Source organism: Phyllostomus discolor, chromosome 4, assembly GCF_004126475.2.
Source record: "Phyllostomus discolor isolate MPI-MPIP mPhyDis1 chromosome 4, mPhyDis1.pri.v3, whole genome shotgun sequence".
NCBI classification, from domain to species: Eukaryota; Metazoa; Chordata; class Mammalia; order Chiroptera; family Phyllostomidae; genus Phyllostomus; species Phyllostomus discolor.
The window spans coordinates 61,575,532-61,597,486 of record NC_040906.2 but is presented as its reverse complement, the minus strand read 5'-3'; the positions used below and the strand labels follow the sequence as shown (position 1 = coordinate 61,597,486).

General features: G+C 37.4%; 1 protein-coding gene across 2 annotated transcripts in view; it reads right to left on the bottom strand.

The window, feature by feature from the left end:
* The window catches only part of PLA2R1 (phospholipase A2 receptor 1), a 106,241-nt gene that overhangs the window by 46,245 nt on the left and 38,041 nt on the right, over positions 1 to 21,955 (bottom strand). For both annotated transcript variants that reach the window (XM_028510129.2, XM_036023402.1), the window contains exons 7-11: positions 20,485 to 20,679; positions 18,814 to 18,971; positions 16,451 to 16,549; positions 12,718 to 12,830; positions 1,394 to 1,563 (exon numbers count right to left, since the gene is read on the bottom strand). In XM_028510129.2, coding sequence (XP_028365930.1) covers positions 1,394 to 1,563; positions 12,718 to 12,830; positions 16,451 to 16,549; positions 18,814 to 18,971; positions 20,485 to 20,679 — 735 coding nt within the window. The remainder of the gene's footprint in view (positions 1 to 1,393; positions 1,564 to 12,717; positions 12,831 to 16,450; positions 16,550 to 18,813; positions 18,972 to 20,484; positions 20,680 to 21,955) is intronic.

Here is a 21,955-nt window from a genome sequence, read left to right as displayed (position 1 = left end):
TATTTCGTCACCCTGTTGTGAGGTGTGTACACAGTAAGGATTGTTATGTCTTAGAATACTGACTCTTTTATCACTATGTAATGTCCGTTTTCTTTTTTTCTTTTTTTTTTAAAGATTTTATTTATTTATTTTTAGGGAGGGAAGGGGGAGAGAGAGAGAGAGAGAAACATCAATGTGCGGTTGCTGGGGGTTATGGCCTGCAACCCAGGAATGTACCCTGGCTGGGAATTGAACCTGGGACACTTTGGTTCCCAGCCCGCGCTCAATCCACTGAGCTACGCCAGCCAGGGATGTCCGTTTTCATTGCAGAAACTTTCCTTGTTTTGAAGTCTGTTCTGTCTGAAATCAATACAGCAATTCTTGCTTTCTTCTGATTAATGTTAGTATTTCTTCATCCTTTTACTTTTAATCTATATGTGGCTTTATATTTAAAGTGGGTTTCTTTTAGACAACATATAGTTAACTCTTGTTTTTGACTTAGTCTGAAAATATCTGTCTTTTAATTAGGATATTTAGCCCTTTGACTAATATTTGATGTAAATAGTTGTTATTGTTATAATGATATTTATCTTTCCTCAGGGAAGAGCATGATGGGGCTCCTAACCCATTTCTTCTAGTTACAAATTTACAGGGAACCTATTGCCTGTCTATAGGAATAGTCCTAATTGAGATCCATAGGCAAAAAAGAAACTATGTCACTCAAATAGGAATTCATGCTGAAGTAACAGGGTATTGAGCCTAGGCTGGTAACTTAAGCTTAATACAAGGGCTTAAGGCCGCTTCCACAGTGCCTGGTTCCAGTATAGGTTGTGGCTAAAACCCCTAGCTTCTCTGAAACTGGTTAAACTGGCATAATTTCATGCTTTGGGATCCAGAGCTGAGCATACAAGAGTGAATTAATAGAGCTGTAACTCTGGAATCCTGCTAAGATACCACAGAAGTCCACAGAGCACAAGGACTAACAAGAATGTTACCTAAGTGATGGGACAACATTCTTCAGAAAGTCACATAGCGGTGGCTATAAACTGACTCAATGTGCCCACGTGTGCCCACTTACTGTGCCTATTCACTGTGAAGTATCAGGAACTATTCTTGAATCAGTAACCCCCTGGGATTCTGGGAAAGAATTTGACAGGGAGAAATTGTACTTCTGCTAATAAAGGCATGTGTGGTCTTGAGCAATAAATTTATACCTTGAACATGTCAAATGACTGACATGTATTCTAAAATGACTGGCCATATGTTACCCTTGGAGAACCTGTGGTAATCATTTAGTTGATTTACTCATTAAAAAAACATTGAGGAAGACTCAAAGGAGGTGGACTAAGGGGTAGAAGGAACTTGGAGCAAAGAAAGCGGAAGAGAATGGTGAGGTCCCAGTCCCTCTACTCACGGGGCTGATGTGCATTCCAATGTGTGTACCGCACGGGCTCCGACTTCTGCCCAGCTGTCTTCCAAGTGTATTCTCCTGTGTCATTTTGGTCCTGGAGAGCTATCCAAAAATAACTGTCCTTTGTTTTTACCACACTACTGATCAAACTGGTAATAAAAGCCTGTTCAAACCTTAAAAGGGGAAAAAGGAAATGTTTATAGTAAACCTCTGGGCAATAAAAATGTCATTAAAACATAATAAGGTGCACAGAATGGTACCAGAATAAACATTTCTCATACATTCTTTAGAACACAGAGCAGAAAATACCCAATGACCCCGAACATTACTAATAAAAGTGAAATGTCAGTGTGATTCCCAGAAATACATGAGTGAGGTTGAGTTTGATTCTTATAGACAGGGCTTAATTCTTTCAAAGAATAGAGTTCAGCTCCCATTTTGAAGTATAGGTGATAAAATTCCCAAAGCCAGCAATAATACATTTTTGGGCACAACACATGCCTTATTTTGCAGTCAGGCCACACAACACACGCCATCCCGTAATGTGCATGAGATGGGGGCTAGATAGAGGGGAGAAGAAAGGATGTTATGCTTTTCTGAATGAGCATCTGCCAGAAGAGTTCACACGGCACTCACCCTCCATATTTGCCTGGTGAGAACGAAACAGAGATTGAAACGGCAATTTTATGTCTCCCAAAGGAGTTTGTTCACAGGCACTTAGAGTCATTGACTTATTCAAACATATTCAGAAGTGCAAATTCACTGGGGATAAATTTAAAACCCTAGGAATAAACCCAAGAAAGTACACCTAGTAATATTTTCTCCAAACAACTGATTGAGTCACTGTTCATTGATTGGTGGAAATGCTCCCTTCCCAGCACAAATGCATCAGAAGCAAAATCTAGAAAATATATGTATGTGCCTTCACATGGCTACCTAAGCAAAAAAAAATTATTCAAATATAACTAACACCAAAATTTTAAGCTAAATTGGAAACTATCTTGAAAAATTTATTTTCAGCACATGTAAAGTTTGGAGGAAAACACTTCAAACAGTGGTAATTTTGGCCAGACCTTGCAGAGTCAGTTGGAAAGGAAAAGCCTGATGAAATTACCCAGGAAATCTAACAAGAAAGCAAATTAGACTTCCTCAATCAATTTTGGGTTTTTTCATTTTCATGAATCCTTAACATGCAAAGGGAAGCACAAAGCAATGGGATCATTCAAGAGTAGAGGAGTCTCAGTGGAAATAGGGGAGGGAAAGAGAAACGAACACAAAGGAGTAAAATTTTAAATAGCCTTATGAACATCACTAGCAACAGGCAGTGGCCTTAGGTGTCTGTGATTCTCATCTCGGCAGAGCATATGCATTTTCATCATGCTTTAGTAAATATCTTCTGCAGGTATCTCAATTAATAGTCTGAATAGCATATATGTGAAATTAGAAAAGTTTTTTTATTTAACCAGATCACAGTGGCAGGGACTTCTGTAAATGTACCTCAAAAGGAAAGTAGATAAAGCTAAATATTGTCCAGATACCATTGTAATTTTCCTCATACTTCCATTGGTTCACATTCTTATGACCTTCTCCTCTCTGAGGCCTAGCTGCATCATTGACACTCCCAGCACCTGAAACTGCTGTGCTAGGAAGTCAGCAAGGCACTGCACCACGAAGGCTATGGACAGGACCACCATTTACTGTGCTGGTTCTAAAAACTCAAGGGGTATCACTGTTTCTTACATTACTGTGTACTAAAGCATTTATCAGAAAATGGAGAGGAATAATATTGTCTGTGAACTTGGACTCCAGTAGCATTATTTATGCAATATTTTGCTTTTGTCCCTTGTTGGTTTTAGACTTATTTAGTACAGTCTGATTTGCTATCTTATCTCCATTTATCATTGCTTAAAACAATAGACACTTTCTGCTTTTTATCTAGCAAGTATATCTTTTAAGTAGTTGCATATAACACTCATATGTTAAATCCTAAAGCTGTTAAATCAAAACAGGACTCTAGTTTTCTTGGTCCATTTTAGAAGATGGCTTTGTTTTGTTTTGTTTTGTTTTTTAGAGATTTTATTTATTGGGTTGGCCATTTTCATTTTCGCCAAAAATCTTTATTGATTTGTATATTTTGAGTATGTTGGCTATTTCCCACATGTTATAATGTTGAATATTCTTAATTAATGTCTTAATTTGATCGCTATCAACTTCAACTGGTCTACCCCACCATGGAACATTGTCCAGTGAGAATATCCAACACGAAACTTCGCAAACCACTTTTGCCATGTTTGGTCAGTCACATCACCTTCTCTACATACTGCATAAATATTTCTCTGCATTTTAGTTGTGCTTTTACCTTTCTTGAAATAAGAAAGCATAATATCCCCAAAATGTTGTGTATTTTCTTCCATCTTCAATATTAAAATGGCTACACAAAAATTTACCAATTTTGATAAGTTTTTTTAATGCACTCTTATATGACAACTGTCACAATACATTCTAACAAAATTGTGTCAAATGAAGTTAATAAGAACTAAGCACTACTAGAGCCATCTTACGAGGGAAAAAGCAAATGAACTTTCTGGCCAACCCAATATTTATTTTTAGAGAGGGTAAGGGGGAGGGGAGAAAGCGAGGAAAAGAAACATTGATGTGAGAGAGAAACATCAATTGGTTGCCTCCCATACACGCTCCAACCAGGGACCAAACCTGCCACCCAAGCATGTGCTCTGACCAGGAATCAAATTGGTGACCTTTCGCTTTACAGAACAATGTTCAACCCAGTGAGCTACACCAGTTAGGGCAAGAAGATGGCATTGTTAATAAAGAAATTCAGCAAATATATCTTTCTTCTAAACCATATATTCTAGGAAATTAACTCTGGATAATAGCATGCAATCTCTCAAGTGTCTATTTCCAACTGATAAAGAAACAAGAGAACAGTTTATATTCTTTAATACTTTATTTGGTTTCAAACACTAGAAGTGTAGATAGAGCAGATGGCCTTTTAAAGTATTTTCTGGGTTTGTGTTTTAAAATTCTTCATTTGAGAATATTCTGGAGCTTTAGAATATCTGGCTTTTTTGTTTGTTTTATCTGAGGTTGTTTAATTCAAATGTTATGATTTAAGGAACAAAGAAAACCATATATGTACATGACTTTATATTATTATTATTTGAATCAGGATAAAATGTTACCTCTATGGAATTCAGTAAGCATTTTTTTTAAATGATAAAATATTTTGATTGTGTATACCTACTTATGAAATCAAATTTTGTAGGGGAAGAATTCTTAGAATCAGAAAGAAATTAATTTTGCCAATCTGCTCCTTTAAAAAGTTAAGACATCAAATGTGCATTTTTAGTGTAAGCAAGAAAAACATATCTTGAACTTCCATCAGCTTGACAGGAAATTGTTGCTCATGGCACTAAACATTAAATTTTAATTTAAAAATGCAATCTGAAGATAGAAATGAGTATTTTTGGCATATATAGACAAATATTTTTATATCAAAATGAACATTTTGCATTTCAAAAGTGTACACTTCAAAAGAAGATATTTTATACTTAAACCTCTAATTGAACACTATATTTTTTTCATCAGTTTAGCCAGCATCATATGTAGCTGAAAAAAGATGTTTCTTGTGTGTGAACAACACAGTACTGAGCAGCAGCAATACTACAATGATTGTGTTTGTATTACCTGAAAAACGAGATTGAAAAAGTAATACATTTGGAAGTACCTTCACTAGAGAGCTATTTCAATTAGAAAACCCCAGTGGTAGTCCTTACATATAATGACCTGGTTAGGAGGGACTCAGTTTTGAATTGAGTCATTGTGCTTGGATTTTTCCCAATAACACAACTGTTAACATTTTTAATGCCAGTTCCAAATAAACAACTCTATTGCTGAACTAATATAAGATGATAAATTTCTTTCTTTTTTCTTAAAATAAAGAGTAGAAATAGGATATCAGTAGTTTTAAAATGGGAGACACACATCATGATCATTATTGCGAGAAGTTTCTGGTGGCATTCCTCAAAAACTAAAAATGTTAAGGTTTTTGAACATTGTTCCTTGCAAAATGCTGGAAGAGAAATGTAGAACTAGAAAATACACACAAGGACTAAACCTGTAAAAGTAAATATCAAACTATTAATGGAAGTTACCTTTCAGGAGTGGATTGGGTTGGTTGGGAAGGGGAACAGTGGAGGTGAGTGTGCACTTTCACTATTTAGTCTACATTCTCTGGCTTGCTTGAATTTGTATCAGTAAGAATGTTTTGATTGTATAATTTCAAAGGGGGTATAATTAAAATGTGTTTTTTAGAAAGGAAGTTAACTGCACTGTACATAAAAACTGTTAAGACTAATAAGCAAATTCTCTAAAGTTGAAGGATAAAAAGTCAACACAGAGAAATCAGTTGCATTTTGGTGTACTAACAATGCACAATAAAGAGGAAACCACAAAAACAATTCCATTTACAATAGCATCAAAAGGAATAAAATATTTGGGAATACACTTACCCAAGGAGGTGGAAGACTTGCATATTGAAAACTACAAAACACTGCTGAAGGAAATTAAAGAAGACACAAATACATGGAAAATCAACCCATGTTGATTAATTGGAAGACTTGTTCTTAAAATGTCCATACCACTCAAAGCAATCTACAGATTGAATGTAATCTCTATCAAGATCCCAATATTTCTCTTTGCAAAAGTAGAAAAATTCATTTTAAACTTCATATGGAATTTTAAGGGAACCTGAATAGTAAAACAAAGATGAAAAACAAGAACAAAGTTGCAGTCCCATGTGTTTACTTTTGTTTGTTTTCCTTGCTTGGGGAGATAATATCTGATAAAATACTGGTATGAGCAATGTCTGTGATTTTGCTGCCTATGTATTCTTCTACAGTTTTTATGGTTTTGGGTCCAACACTTAAGTCTTGGATCCATTTTGAATTTATTCTTGTGTGTGGTGTAAGAAGGAAGCCTAGTTTCATTTTTCTGCATGTATCTGTCCAATTTTCCCAACACCATTTATAGAATAAACTATCTTTAGCCCATTGTATGTGCTTATTTCCTCTGTCAAATATTAATTGACTATAAATGTGTGAGTTTATTTTTGGGCTCTCTATTCTGTTCCATTAACCTATGTGTCTGTTTTTATGCCAGTACCATGCTGTTTTGATTACTATGGCTTTATAGTATACTTTCATGTTAGGTAGCCATGATTCCTCCAACTTTGTTCTTTCTCAGTACTGCTGTTGCTATGTGGGGCCTTCTGTAGTTCCATACAAATTTTTGAAATATTTGTTGTGGTTCTGTGAAATATGTCAGTGCAATTTTGATAGGAATTGCATTGAATCTATAGGTTGCTTTGGGTAGTATGGACATAATGTTCATTCTTCCTACCCATGACCATGGTATGTACTTCCACTTATTTGTATCTTCTTCAATTTCTTTTCCAATGTCTTATAATTTTCTGAGTATAGGTCTTTTACATCCTTGACTAGGCTTACTCCTAACTACATAAAACTAAAAAGGTTTTGCATAGTAAAGGAAATCATCAACAAAATAAAAAGACATCCCACAGAATGGGAGAACATAGTTGCTGATATATCTGATAAGGGGTTAATATCCAAAATTTATAAAGAACTTACAAAACTCAACACCAAATCAACAAACAACCCAATTAAAAAATGGGGAAGAGGCCTGAATAGACACTTCTCCAAAGAGGACATACAGATGGCCAAGAGACATTTGAAAAGATGCTCAACACCATTAATCATCCAAGAAATGAAAATTAAAACCACAATGAGATATCATCTCACACCTGTCACAATGGCTTTATCAAAAAATCAACAAACAACAAGTGCTGTCAAGGATGTGAAGAAAGGGAAGCCTTTTGTTCTGTTGGTGGGAATGCAGATTGGTGCCGCCACTGTGGAAAGCAGTCTGGAGATACCTCAAAAAATTAAAAATGGATCTGCCTTTTGACCCAGTGATCCCACTTCTGGGAATATATCCGAAGGAATACAAAACACCAATTCAAAAGAACTTAAGCACGCTTGTGTTCATTGCAGTGTTATTTATAACAACCAAGCTATGGAAGCAGCCCAAGTGTCCATCAGTAGCTAAGTGGATAAAACAACGATGGGACATTTACACAATGGAATACAACTTGGCTATAAAAAAGAAAATTTTACCCTTTGGGACAGTATGGATGGTCCTGGAGAACATTATGCTACATGAAATAAGCCTGTCAGAGAAAGACAAATACCATGTGATTTCACTCATATGTGGAGGAACCTAATGAACAAACTGAACTAACAAGCAAAACAGAGACAGACTCAGATGGAGAGCAGGAAGACAGCTAGTTTGGGGAGGATATCAGGTGGTAGAGGCATTGAGAAAAAAAGAAAAAGGACTCATGGACATGTACAACAGTGTGGTAATTCCTGGGGGAAGTGAAGTATGAGGGGACTAAATGGTAATAGAAAAATACAATAAAGATTAAATTACAAAAGACAAAAAATTTAAAAAATCAAAACAAAGTGGATGTATCACACTTCTTGATTGCAAAACTTTTAAAAAAATATTTTATTTATTTATTTTTAGAGAGGGAGGGGAGGGAGATAGAGAGAGAGAGAGAGAAACATCAATGTGCGGTTGCTGGGTGTTATGGCCTGCAACCAGGAATGTACCCTGGCTGGGAATCGAACTGGGACACTTTGGTTCCCAGCCCGCGCTCAATCCACTGAGCTATGCCAGCTAGGGCTTTGATTGTAAAACTTAATAAAATGTCTGGTAATCAAAGTAGTGTGGTATTGGCATAAAGAAGATGTATAGATCAATGAAATAGAATACAGAACCCAGAGATAAACCCTCACATATATGGTCAAGTGGTTTTTCACAGGTGTGCCAAGACAGTAGGGGAAAGGACAATATTTTCAGTGAGGATGCTGGGGAAACTGGATTTCTACAAATAGAAGAATGAAGTTGGGTTCTTACTTTACACCATTTACAAAAATTAATTCAAATTGGATCAAAGACCTAAATGTAAGAACTAAAAATATAAAAGTCTTAGAAGAAAATATAGGAAAAAATTTCATGACAATGCATTTGGCAATGACTTTTTGAATATGACACCAAATGCAGAGGCAACAAATAGGAAATGGATAAATTAGACTTAATGAAAATTAAAAGCTTTTGCACATCAATATAGTGAAAAGACAACCCATGGAATAGGAAAAAATACTCGAAAATTATGTATCTGGTGAGGAATTACTATCCAGAATATTTAAGGACATCCTACATCTCAGTAGCAGAGAACAAACAATCCAATTAAAAAATGAGCCAAGGACTTGATGCCCTGGCTGGTGTAGTTCAGTTGGTTGATATGTTATCCCACAACCGAAATGTTGAGGGTTCGATTCTTGGTCAGGGCATGAACATGGGTAATGGGCTCAGTCCCTGGTAGGGGTGCATATGGGAGGCAACCAATTGATGTTTCTCTCTCACGACAATGTTTCTCTCCCTTTCTTCTCTCTTTAAAAGCAATGAAAAAAAAATGTCCTCAGGTGAGGATAAAAAAAACATGGGCGAAGGACTTGAACAGACATTTCTCTAAAGAAGGTATACAGATGCCAATAAACACATGAAAGATGCTCCATACTACTAATTATTACAAAAATGTAAATCAAAATCACAGTGGGATACCACTTCACCCCCATTAAGATGTCTATTATCAGAAAGCACAAAAGAACAAGTGCTGGCCCTGATGTGAAGGAATGGGAACCCTTGTGCACAGCTGGTTGGAATGTAAAATGATGTAGCCATTGTGAAAGGGTGTGGTTGTTCCTCGTAAATTAAAAATAGATGTATCATATGATCCAAAATTCAATTTCTGGGTATATTACCCAAATGAGTGCAAAATGGGGATTCAATAGGTATTCACACATTCAGATTCATAGCAGCATTACTCACAATAGCCAAAAGGTGCAAGAATCTTATGTCTATTGATGGATGAATGGATAATCAGAATGTGGTGCATACATACTATAGACTAAGGCTGAGACATATTCAGCCTTAAAAGGGAAGGAAATTCTGACACATTACAAGATGGAGTAACCTGTAGGATATTAGACTAAGTGTGATAAGCCAGGGACAAAAGGACAACTATTGTGTGATTTCACTTGTGAGGGAATGAGAGTAGTCAACCTCGTAGAGACGGAAAGTAGAATTGTGGTAGCCAGAGCTGGGGGCAAGTGGGAATGGAGAATTAATGTTTTAATGGGTACAGAATTTCAGTGTGGGAAAATAAAAACAGTTCTGGAGATGGGTGGTGGTTACGGTTGCACAATATGGAGTGTATTGATATCACTGAACTGAACACTTAAACATTGTTAAAATTATAAATTTTATGTCATGCATATTCTACCACAATAAAAAAGTTAAGTGCAAATATGTTTGGGGGATATGGTGGTTGCAGGAAAATAGTGGAACTGTAAGTACGTTGGAAAATAATGTATATTTAAACCTAGGAGAAAGTGAGATATTGCAGTATTTCTCACTTTTGGCAAAAATTCACAAAATTGAATGGCATTTGGATTATTTTGTACCCCCTATTCCATGACTGATTGATTCAAGATTTAGACATACATGTGTTTAGCCAATTACCCATGGGACTCAAGCTTGGCATTCATCCTCTGTCTGGAAGCAAAGTGGCCAGGCATGAAAAAACTTGGTAACAGTATGTAAGCAAATAAAATTCTGTTATTCAGCAGCAAGGGTCTGTGTTTCTTCCCTTCCTATTCCACAAAGTGTTAAAAGTTCTAGACCAGGAGCAGTTACAGGATAACAAAAGAAATAAGTAACTTGTAGCAGGTGGTTCTAATTGTGCCTCTCAAACCTGTCGCTCAATTGTGCAGAAGAGTGGAAAATCAATTAGCAACTACAAGGTTGGGTGCTGGTGAATGACAGAAGTGTCTTAACTCAAAGGGAAATCAGTAATGGAAGAAAATGATTACCAAGGCTGCTAGTGGACACTGAGGAGACTTTCCGTCTACTGCCCAACTTTCTCAGACGGAAGATGCTGTTGGAAAATATTTGAACACTTATTGTCACCCAAGAGCAGTGCAGTGTAAGTCTTTATTTCTTAGCTGTTGGGGTCTGAATGAATAAAAATCAGGAGTACCAGGCCCTTCCTTCCCTCAACTTGCATGTCCCATGTTGGAGTCACTGCTTTGGATGTAGGTATGTTTGCAGGGCAGTGCACATGTATGTCACCTGCCTGGGACAGATGCATCCCTGGGGGTAACTTAGGGGCTTGGCTGGTGACTGACAGCATGACAGCACAAGGTTACCTGAGTGGGCCTGGGAGGTTGAGGCTGGGACAAAAATGAACTTACCTCTGCCATAATTCTGCTTTAGAGTTGGACCACACATGAGTACTGACTACTGAATATACTTAGTCAAAGAAAAATTTTAAATATTCATAGGATACTTTTGTATCCAGTATTGAGGAAAATGAAACAGTAGTTTATTTTTCTAAACACTTTCTATCCTTTGCACGAAGTCCCCAAAGGTGTTTAAAAAATTAAGCATTTGAACCCTAACAGATTTCTGCCTTACCTGGGGTCATCTTGGCACTGTGGGTTATCTGTAATGTCACCTTGAGTTTATCCACTTACTGTGTTATTCTACCTTCTTTACTTGTTTTATATATCTATTTTCTATATCTTTAGCTGCTGGCCTGCAAGTAGCATCTGGACAATTACACCATGCCTTTTATGTCTTTTGTACAACATGCCAATATAGTGCCTTTCACAAAATAGGTGTTCAATAAAAAATTTTCTAATAAACTCTTGACTATTGAACATTTACAAAGTCAGATAACATACGAAAAGTAATTAACACAGTAACAGGTATGTGACAGGCACTCAATTAACATAAACATGCACATATACACAAACAAAAAAGAAAGGAGAGTGAATAGGCATTAAAAAAAACATGAACCAGGCTTATTTTCACCAGGGAAAACATAATTAATTAAAAAATAATTAACAAAAGATCATAGTTCCATTGTTCAGGCCCCTAAATAAAGTCCTATGTTGACTCCCTGACTGAAAACTTCCAACCCAAGGTTCTTGAAACCTTACAGGTGGATTAACAAATTGAGGGTACAGATTTTTTTCCCCTGCTAGTAGCTATCCTGGGAAGGACAAGGACAGAACTAAATACAAAACTAGCTACATCAAAAGTAGAGCTCTACTCCCAAGCAAGGGTCTCCTAAGCATAAAATATTCACCAGGCAATTTATTTTGCCAAGTGTTGTCCATTTATTCCTGGATGTCTACGTGCTCATTTACATGTATGAATTTCTGTGCATTGTTTTGAGGACAAACTGGGAAAGAGGGTAAGAAATCAAGAAGGTAAGGGGGAAGGAAATACTGGCAGCTTTTAATATTGACTCCCTACTTGGGGCAAGCAGAGAAAGCATGCATGAATCCCTACTGCAGACCTACATTAAAGGGTCTCTAGATGAAACCATAGCACTATTGTCCCATCTCCTGGTATCTGTAGGTATTTTTAAAGGCAATGGCCTCAGTAAAAAAGTAAGCGATTTGCCTTGCAGATATGGTTTTCCCATGGACCTGCTGAAGAGTTCTGTCTTGCTTTTGTCCTCAGCAGGGAAGAGTCAATTTTACAACCCTCATTGTCCTGATATGATAGTGACACTGAGGTTACTTTGGCTGTTGGTGCATTTATCCTCTGTTGCACATCGGCAGCATGCTGTAACTTGTATGGCGTGTCAAGAGGGCACAGCTCCTCTGTCAGCATCGAGAGGACACGTGTGCACTGAGAAGTCTAGCTCTACACACAGACCTAAGAGCAATAGGGAAGCTTCTGACCATTTGAAACGTCCACAGTTCAGTTATACTTACTTTTGTTCTAAAAAAAAACACAACATGACTCACACACATTAAATTTAAAATATGTAATATTACATAAAATATTTCTTTTCTATTATATGAAGAAGATAAAATCTAAATATAACTTAATATATTAGTGAAGCTAGATAATAAATGTTTATGGAAAGTAAAAGTCACCTTAATTTTACTATTTGTTACTCAAAAATCAATTTAGGAATAACACTGCATAATTTAAATTCATCTCAATCAATAATTTACATAATTTACTACTCCATTGTATAGTACACTTACATTTTGATGAGTTACTGATTATGGCTAGATTTTTATCATTCCAAGAGCCCACTGTCAAAGTACAGTCATGTTTCTGGGGGAAAACTTCTATTTTACCTGTTTATAATGGTTACAAGTGCAGGAGGGCAGTAATAGCCACTGGAGGCATGGTCAAAGTTCCGAAGGACCATGTCAATTTTGTAACAGAACCCACCATGTCTCTCCCATCCCTTAAAAAGAAGAAAGAAAGTTAAGGACATAATCTGATTTAGTAAGATTTTTTTTGGTATATTCTCATTTACCACTTACCTTTCTTCTCTGACCCACTCAAAACTTAATTTTGTCTTAATATCTTTGTATTGACTCTAACTGGTAATGCTATGAGCTATAGCCACTTCTAGATTTATTTAATTCTTAAAACCTAAAACCTTAAAAGCAAATGGAAAGGAAGGGGCACTTTCTCAAGATCTTGCTCTCTCTCTTACATAGACACACACACACTGAGGCAGGAAGGAAGGGAGGGAGTTCAAACCCACAGAATTTCATACAAATAGTTCCTACAGGCTGGTAGAAATTAAGAGTGTTTCCTCTGAAGACAGACTCCATGGGTTTGCATCCTGGCTCTGCCCTTATGTGACTTTATTTGCTCTCTCCATGTCTCTGTGAAGCCAGGTAGTGACAGTGTCCATGGGGCTTCCGTGAAACTCAAAGGAGACAGTGCAGGCAGAGACCACCAAACAGAGACAGGGTCTCAGTGTGAGCAAAGAGGACACACACACCTAGATCGCAACGTATATCTTCCCAACTTTCTTCCCTCTGTTTACTTCATGTTATCCCACTGAGATGCTCTGAGGTTCAGGACTTGGATAAACTCACAGACTCACAGATAAGGGGACCTGGAACCCAATTCTGGGGAAATCTAGGGTAGTCTCAGCTGGATCATAATGCATCCAAATAGAGATTGGCCAGAATATATATATTTCTGGCAAAGATTTTTCCTAAATCGATTGGCTAGCCTTTCAGAAAGGAAGAAAGCAAGCTCTGGCACTCAGACAAAAAGGACAAATGTGTGGTCCATGGCTCCTCCCCGGCAGCAGTGAAGGGTGCTGTTCTTAAAAATCATATGGCACAGGAGACATACATTCATTAGTTTCCTATGTTTCAACTGAGTTATTTCCATTCTTTTTCTTTCAACATGACAAAATCGTATCAGTTATACCTGTTTTTGCATAGCCACCAGTTTTAAAATACACCTTATTTAGTGTCATGCCAATGCTTGCTGGAATTTGATTGGCTATAATATGATTTCTGCTATAATCTTGGTTTTGTAGTAAATTAAATAAAACCTTATTTTAGAAATCAGCTATTTTAGTTCAAAACATATTGTTCAATGAGGTGTGGATTACAGGAGCCCCCAGCCAGCCAGCCAGGCTATGCTCTGAAGTCACTCCATTAACACTGCTCCCCAGCCTGGTCTGCATGGGCACCTGAGAACTGCAGCCAGAGCCCCTCCAGGGATCACCCCAGACAGGACCGGCCAGAGGGGTGGACTGCTTTTGTGTTTGGAAGAACAGGTGGAGAAGCCTGATGATTTGACCTTTCTGACAAAATGTTCTTTCTTCATAAGTAATTTTTAGATCACAGGCTTCTTAGCAAAAAAAAAAAAAAAAAAAAATCCAAGAACCGAACAGGCTCAAAAAAATTGTGGCATAGTAATAACCAGAAACACAAAGACTCTCTACTATAAGCCTTTATACACATAATGAAAGTGGAAAGAAAAATTGATTGTATCCATGAATATTCTTTGTACATGAAGTACCATTTCATTTTAAATGAAATGATGATGACAATACTGAAATAATTGCTCATATTGTACAAGCCCCCCAAAAGTGACTCAAACGGAAAAAGTAAATCTTTTTCTTTGCTTTGAAATGATCAAGACTTATTTTACAAATTAATTTGTATGTGCAGACTGTTTACAGATTTACATTGAAGCAATTGACTAAAAGAAAGGAACCTTTTGAAACCATACTCATAGACTGCTAATGCATAAAGAGATGGAAATTTTGCAATAAAGCTAGAGAACTGGGTCTGAACTCAGAATCTTTACATGCTGGTAGTGCTGGCCGGAGAAGGGAAACTGGACAAAGTCTGAACAGAACATCAGTTCTGTTTCTGCTGTGTAAAAAGTTAATCACCCTTTCAATTGCCTTGAAAGATATATCGAGATAATTTTTTTTCAGTATTTCTGCTTAGATAGAGATTATATTACTGATCAGTTATAACTAATTCAGAAATTATAATTATTAGATAAAATGTTCAGTAAAATGTGAGCTACAGCACGTGTATTGTTCAGTGAGAGTATGAAGATTTATTTGTTTAAATATTGATTAATAAATAAAATGCAGTTTCTGGAGAAATGCAGTATTGTTTAATTGGAACATAAATAATAGGATTAGAAAAGACAATAATTCAAGCAGGAATGCATAGAAATCCAGTTTGGGAAAATGTTGATACTCATATAATCTAAAAACCTCCAATATTTAAATCCAAATTTGTGTGTGTGTATGAGCGAGAGAGAGAAGGCATGTGTTGAAGACACTGATAGGTAGATTTTTTTGGTAACTTTACTGCAGAATATTAAATGTATTTTAAGAAATTTAAAACATAATTTTCTACCTTGTAAGTTTAAACCTAAAGTATTTTTATTACTTAAAGTACTGAAAATGCTTTATTATATAAAATACGATTTTTATTATCCTTTCCCCAAATAATAAATTTAAAAAACACAAAAACAAAAATGGAATTCTCTTCTGGAGGATGGGCCTCATGCAGTACAGGCTTCCCCTCCTAGGTTAGTGTTCTAGAAACCCATCTGTATCAGCGTAGTAGCTGGCATTGTTGTGAGAGGCTGTGTTTAGCTTTAGTGAATTTTTTGAAGGTTCTTTCAATGTGTTTGTCCATTTCATGGTGGGTAATTTACAAGCACACCTGCCCACACAGCACTGAGCGTTGGGCATTTTTTGACCAAAAGAGGCATGACTCCCAGGCCCTACCCTCCCTATTCACCTGATCTCATTCTGAGCAACTTTTTTTTTTGTTTCCCTCAATGAAAACGTCCTCAAAGGGAAACATTTTGCCCATGTGGAAGAGGTAAAACAAAAACTGGAAGAAGCACTAAAAAGCATCAAAATTGATGAGTTCAAAAACTGTTTTAAGCAGTGGAAAAAATGTCTCCATGGGTGTATTGCATCAAATGGAGAGTACTTTGAAGGTAACTGGAGTTTAAACATGTAAGAATAAATATGCAATTTTTTACAAATAAATTCTGGTATTTTGGGATCCCCCCTCATGTATTTTGAGCATGCACTTCTTTCCCTTATTGTATCTAGTCAAATATTTAAGTTTAAGGAAAGTGAGCAGGGGAACAAGAGTTTAGATGCAGAAGTTCACTTTCTGACTCAAAGGAATGCATTCACTGTCACCCTGACATCCCACTGGGCAACTATGAAAACCCCAGTAAGGGAGGGCATTGCATGACTCTCATCGATGTGCGGATGGCATGATAGTATCATTTACATTCTTTTTAATCAAAAGAAAAGCAGCCTTGGGTTGAAGAGGATGGCAAGAAAATCCTCGCAGAGCTGTAAATCCTTCATGTGACTCTAGCTGACAATTGTTTTGTTAAATGTAGCCCACATTCAGAAAAAAATGGAGGAGGGAAGGAAGAAAGGAATAGTGGGAAGGGGGAGCAAAGGCAGGAGAGAGAGGTTCACTTCAAGTTGATGGTGAATACATTATTGTAGTTATGAAGTCCCTGCACCTAAATCACAAAGTTAATAGCACTTACCTCTTGGCAGCCTGATCCAGCATCAGAAAGGACATGTCCTGCTCTCTTACAAATGTAAGAAAGTGTTTCGTCACAATTTTTAACTTTCCAGTGTCCTTCCTGAGGGGAAAAGTATTACAAGATGAATGAATACATCCCATTACTGATGCTGATAGGCAATGCCAATTATTTTGTGTAAAAACATGACTAATAATAAGTGTTACAGGATGGAGTAATGTGTTAGGACCTTGTGTTGTCATTGCAAAGCATTGATTCTCTCTCTACTTGTGAGTGGGAGGCCCTGCTCTCTCTCCAGCCTGTAAACAGTTGGGGGACATACCATTCTGGACTGGTAGGCACGGGGGGAGCAGCAGAAAGTTTTCTGATGTGTGCCAGGCTTAACGTTGAATGACTCTTATATATTATCTCATCATTCCTCTGAGGTATACATTCTTACTCCTACTTCAAAGACTGGGTTCCATACTTTGCATTAAGTAACAAACAGCAGCCCTGCTGACCTTCCCCATGGGGTCCTCAGTCACAGGACAGTGTAAGGCTCACTGTCACTTCTTAATAACTATTGGATGGATGGATGACTGGATAGATAACTTCCCAGGTTCTCATATTTAAAATTAGGCTTCAACCATGTTTAGGTAATTTTGTAATTATAATAATTATATTCATATTAAGTTCTACTTCAAGGGAATAAATGTTACTTTTCATACATCTACTGTTTAAGGAGCTACTGAGCTGACAATAAGGGGCCACCACATGTCACACTTACAGCAGCATTGTCGCCACACACCTGGTGATATTGATACCTATCCTTACTCTCTTAAAAATAATTTCTCTGTCCAAATGTTGGCTCCTTCTCTGTGAGCATGTGAAGTGAAATGTCCACACTTGTCAAATAAAACCTGAGAATGTCAGTAGGAAGTGAAGGTCATCTCTGTTACATCAAAACTAATGAACCAACAAAGCATCAAATATTGTAGAAAAAATTGTGGTGTCTTCCAGCAGAGTTAGACCCACGATGAACATTTAGAGAGGTCATTATTTGTTCTTCCTCAAATGTGACTCTGAGACACTGCTTTACCCCTGTAATTGTAACTACACATGTCTGTGACAGCCTGAAAAGATAGAACAATAAAAGACGTCATAAAAGTAAGTGCTTAGAAATGTCCCATGTTTGGTTGGCACAATTACTTTGTCAAGCTGTTTAAGGAACATGGATAAACTGCTTTTTGGAGGAACTCATATGGTATCCTGGTGGTTTGAAAGACTGAGGACGCCCTCCAAATCCCAGTAAGTTTGGCAGATATCTAATTGAAGAGAGGAAGTCTATTCTTAACATATAAGAAACTCTTCAAATGTCTTGGGATTAAACTAATTCTGTATAATCAGATGTTTTAGATAAATGAGAGCTAAAGAATAGGGCTAAGTATGATATTAAGGCCACTGGGACCATTACATTCACGTCAGGAAAAGAGCAAGATTTTCCATTGATTCACAATTTTCAGAGATTGCACGTACTGTTGAAAGTCTTTTATGCTAAGAAGATAATGGAGCTTAAAAACCATCACTCTCCAGAGTGACCTCTCAACACCTCAGTTCCTCCCCTCATCTTTATCATCATAGACAACGGTGCTACCATCCTCCAAAATAGTGGTTGCTCAAGCTAAAAACCTACCTCTCTCTCACCCCCACTTCTCATTTAGCAACAATTCCTGTCTTCCAGAGGGTCCTGGAATCTGTCTGCTTGTCTCCACACTCACTGCACTAATTCAACCACTGGAGTAGCCTCCAAACTGGTTTCTCTGCTGCCATTTTATCCCTCTCCAATCTGTTCTCTGTGTAGCAGCCACAGTGACTTTATTTCCTTGATGCTCCATAGCGATTCCCATAGTGGACCCACAAGCCTCACATTTTTGCCTTCCTCCACCCCTCCTCATCATGCACCCCTTCTCACCACACTAGTCCTCTTTTTGTCATCAAACACAGCAAGCCTTGGCCTGCCTTTGGGCTTTTGCACTAGCTGCCTCTGTGTGGAATGTTCTTCTTACTCTTCAAGAGGTTTTTGTTGCTGTTGTTGTTCTTTAAGTCCCAGCTGTTACCTCTTCAGAGGGCCTTCCCTGACTGTCTTATCTGAAGCAGCTGTCCCAACCTAAGTTTCTTACCCTCATGTCCACTATTTGCTCAGAACTATCATGACAACTATAATTACTCTGATTTTTCTATGGCCTCATGTTTACTGTCTAGCATGGAAGCTGGGTGAGGAGCAGGGCCTGTTCCTGGCTTGGTCTCTGCCATAGCCCAAGTGCTGGTGTCAGCGGCCCTCCGTACAAGTCCAGCAAAGTGAGCACTGAACAAACAAATAAACTTACAGACTGCTCTGCCGAGACACATAACTGGCTTCTATTTGGAAAAATTTGGGGTTCAAGTGTGTGCCAGTTAGTAAAGGTGACTGAGGAACCATTAGACCATTCAAAGGAAACTGGAATTTTATTGCTGCTCAAACCAATCCATGTTTCTGATGCATTTTCTGTAAGAGATAAATATAAATTACTTACAGGAATTTTATTATATGCAAAGGAGATATTACACTGGGGCTATTACCAAAATATACCACTTTGCAGGAGATTTCTTCATGTGATGAAACCCATTTAAGTCTTAGTAAAAATACCTGCTTATACCTTTCCCCCTATTCAGTACTATCTGATCTGCTTGATGCAGGCTTTATTAAATGAGGCAGAGTGGGATCAAAAGCCCATGCCAGGACAATGCCAGGACCATGCCTGGCAATGCCAGGCAAGTCAGGTTGCTGGGACTCTAGTTCCTGCTACTAGAGGAACAGTAGGTCTGAAAGGTCTATTTTTATTTCTGCCTAGAGAGAGAAAAAAATAGGAAGGTATATTGGATTAGGAAAAGGGCACACATACAAAATAACTTTTAATGGTAGTCTAGCTTTATGATATATTTCTTCTTCTTCTTCTTTTTTCTTCCCCTTAGGAAAAGGGAATAGAAATTGTTAAAAGTGTGCAAATAGGAACAGTAGGCTTGTCTGAAACATAAACGAAGTTAGACTGCCTAGGCAGGGTGAAAAGACCCTGAGTGACTGAGACAGATGTCCAAGTGTCCTGTTGCCATAGAGGCAGCCACAGGGTTCTTTGAAGCCCAAATGGGAAGGGTGAGGAGAAATGACAGTGGCAGATTTTGTTTTCATCCTAAACTAAAACCTAACTTGAGAAGGTCATCAGAGTAGAGTCTAGAGAGGTTTTTTTTTTTTTAATTTACTCTAAGTCAGTGATTTCAATATTCTCTGGCACAGTTCTGTACTAAATATGTGACACAGGTAGAGGCAGACCTACTCTGATGAATGGAAGCTGGGTGGAGCCTAGAAACCTGGATCTCCTGAGCATGTCACAAAGCTTGGAAACCATTGCACCAAATAAATTATCTATTTTTGCCAGCTAAAGTTATTTGAATCTAGTTATTTGTCTAACCAATTCCTTTTATTTCTTAGATTACATGACCACAGTGCATTATTACTATCTACTGGCCATATAACTAAATTACAGGTTTAGGGTTTTTTTTCCTTTAAATTAGAAGTTTCAGAAAATGACATATGCCCCTTTAAAAGTATATATAAAAACATGTCATATATCTGGCATATGTGAACTTTTACAAAGTTTCTGAGTGTTTATATTTTTTAAGATTTTATTTATTTATTTTTTAGAGAGGGAAGGGAGGGAGAAAGAGAGAGAGAGAGAAACATCAATGTGCAGTTGCTAGGGGCCATGGCCTGCAACCCAGGCATGTGCCCTGACTGGGAATCAAACCTGCAATGCTTTGGTTTGCAGCCCGCGCTCAATCTCTGAGTGTATATTTTGTAAAAACCCAATGAATTTGCACTCCTGTATATTGTTTAGAAGCTTTAGATACATATTCCATAAATAATTACTTTTTAATAGCTTGATTTCTTTTCTACTCCACTAATAAAGACAGTTACTACATTGTATTTCATACCGCTTAAAGCAAAGACATTTGGCACTCACCGTCCCTAAGGAGGGTCACAAGGAACTCCACCTCTGCTAATGAGGCTATGTCTATCAGGGCACTGTTATTGGACTGGCAAGAATGCAAAGCCTCGTTCCAGGTTTTTCCTTCTTTCTGAAGTTTATAGCAGTTATGACTGTGAGGATTCCAGTCAGGCTCACAGTGGGTAGCATAATATTTCCAAGCATCTTTTTCTTTTTAAACCAAAAACAATAACAATAACAAAAACAATGATCATTTTTCACATTTAACAAACATAACACATTAGCCTTTGAAAAAATTTTTATTTACTTATTTTTAGAGAGAGGAGAGGGGAGGAAGAAAGAGAGGCAGAGAAACATCAATGTGAGACAGAAACACTGATCAGTTGCCTCTTGTATGTGCCCTGACTGGGGACTGAACCTGCAACCCAGGCATGTGTCCTGACTGGGAATCGAACCAGCAACCTTTTGCTTTGTGGGATAACCCTAACCCACCTACTGAGTCATACTGATCAGGGCCATTACTCATTACTCTTAATATAAAAATAAATATAACCACAGAATATGATTACTTTAAATTTTTTAAAAAATAGAAAACATATGAAACAGTAACATATAAATTATAGGATTTTAGATCTTCAGAGTTCAGAGGAATACAATCTATGATCCAGATCTAGATCTAAGATACAATAAATCTCAGTGCTTCATTTTCCAAATGGAATATCTAAGGCACAAAGCGGTAAGGAAATTTGGTAAAGGTCAAATAGCCAAAGCTGAGAGTCAGGGCTAGATATAAAATTTACAAGTTAGCGTTCTCCATTTTAAAAATATTTTCACACTGAAAAAGGAGTATTATGGGCCATAAATTAAATGGTATGTTATGTACAGTATTCATCCTCAGGTGAAAAGAGTCTGAAACTCCGGCCAATCCCTCAGTAGAGATGACAAAGCTTTCATCTTGAGAGTCATGCAGAGAACCTGTCGTGTCTCTCTGGATTCATATGAACTCTGGGTTAGATTTAAAGGATAATAGTATCATGATGCTTTGTCACTGGAGGGGAAAGCAATGGTATGCATGCAGTTTTGGCTTTCCTCTTCCAGGAGCTTCTCCCAACCTGGTGAGAGAGTTTTTACTTTATTTGATGAACCACAACTGAGTGTCTCCCTTAAGGACTAATTTAGTTACAATTCTATTGCTATTTGGGAAATAAGACATTTCTTTTAAAATTGCTTCTATGAACTCTGACAGCAATTAGCATCACAGCTAAAGAATGTAGGACATTTAGATATCATTCACCCAAGTGGTTTTCAACCTTAAAAAATGAATCACAGAACCCTTTTAAAAATGGGACCTTAAATTTCACTAAAGGAAAGATAAAAAGACAAAGCAGGAGTCTCTCTGACTAAAGCAAAGGTGGAGTTGAGCAAAGAACCTGAGGATCCTGGAAACACGGTTTGAAAATGCTGGACTAGGTCATCTAAAAAATTT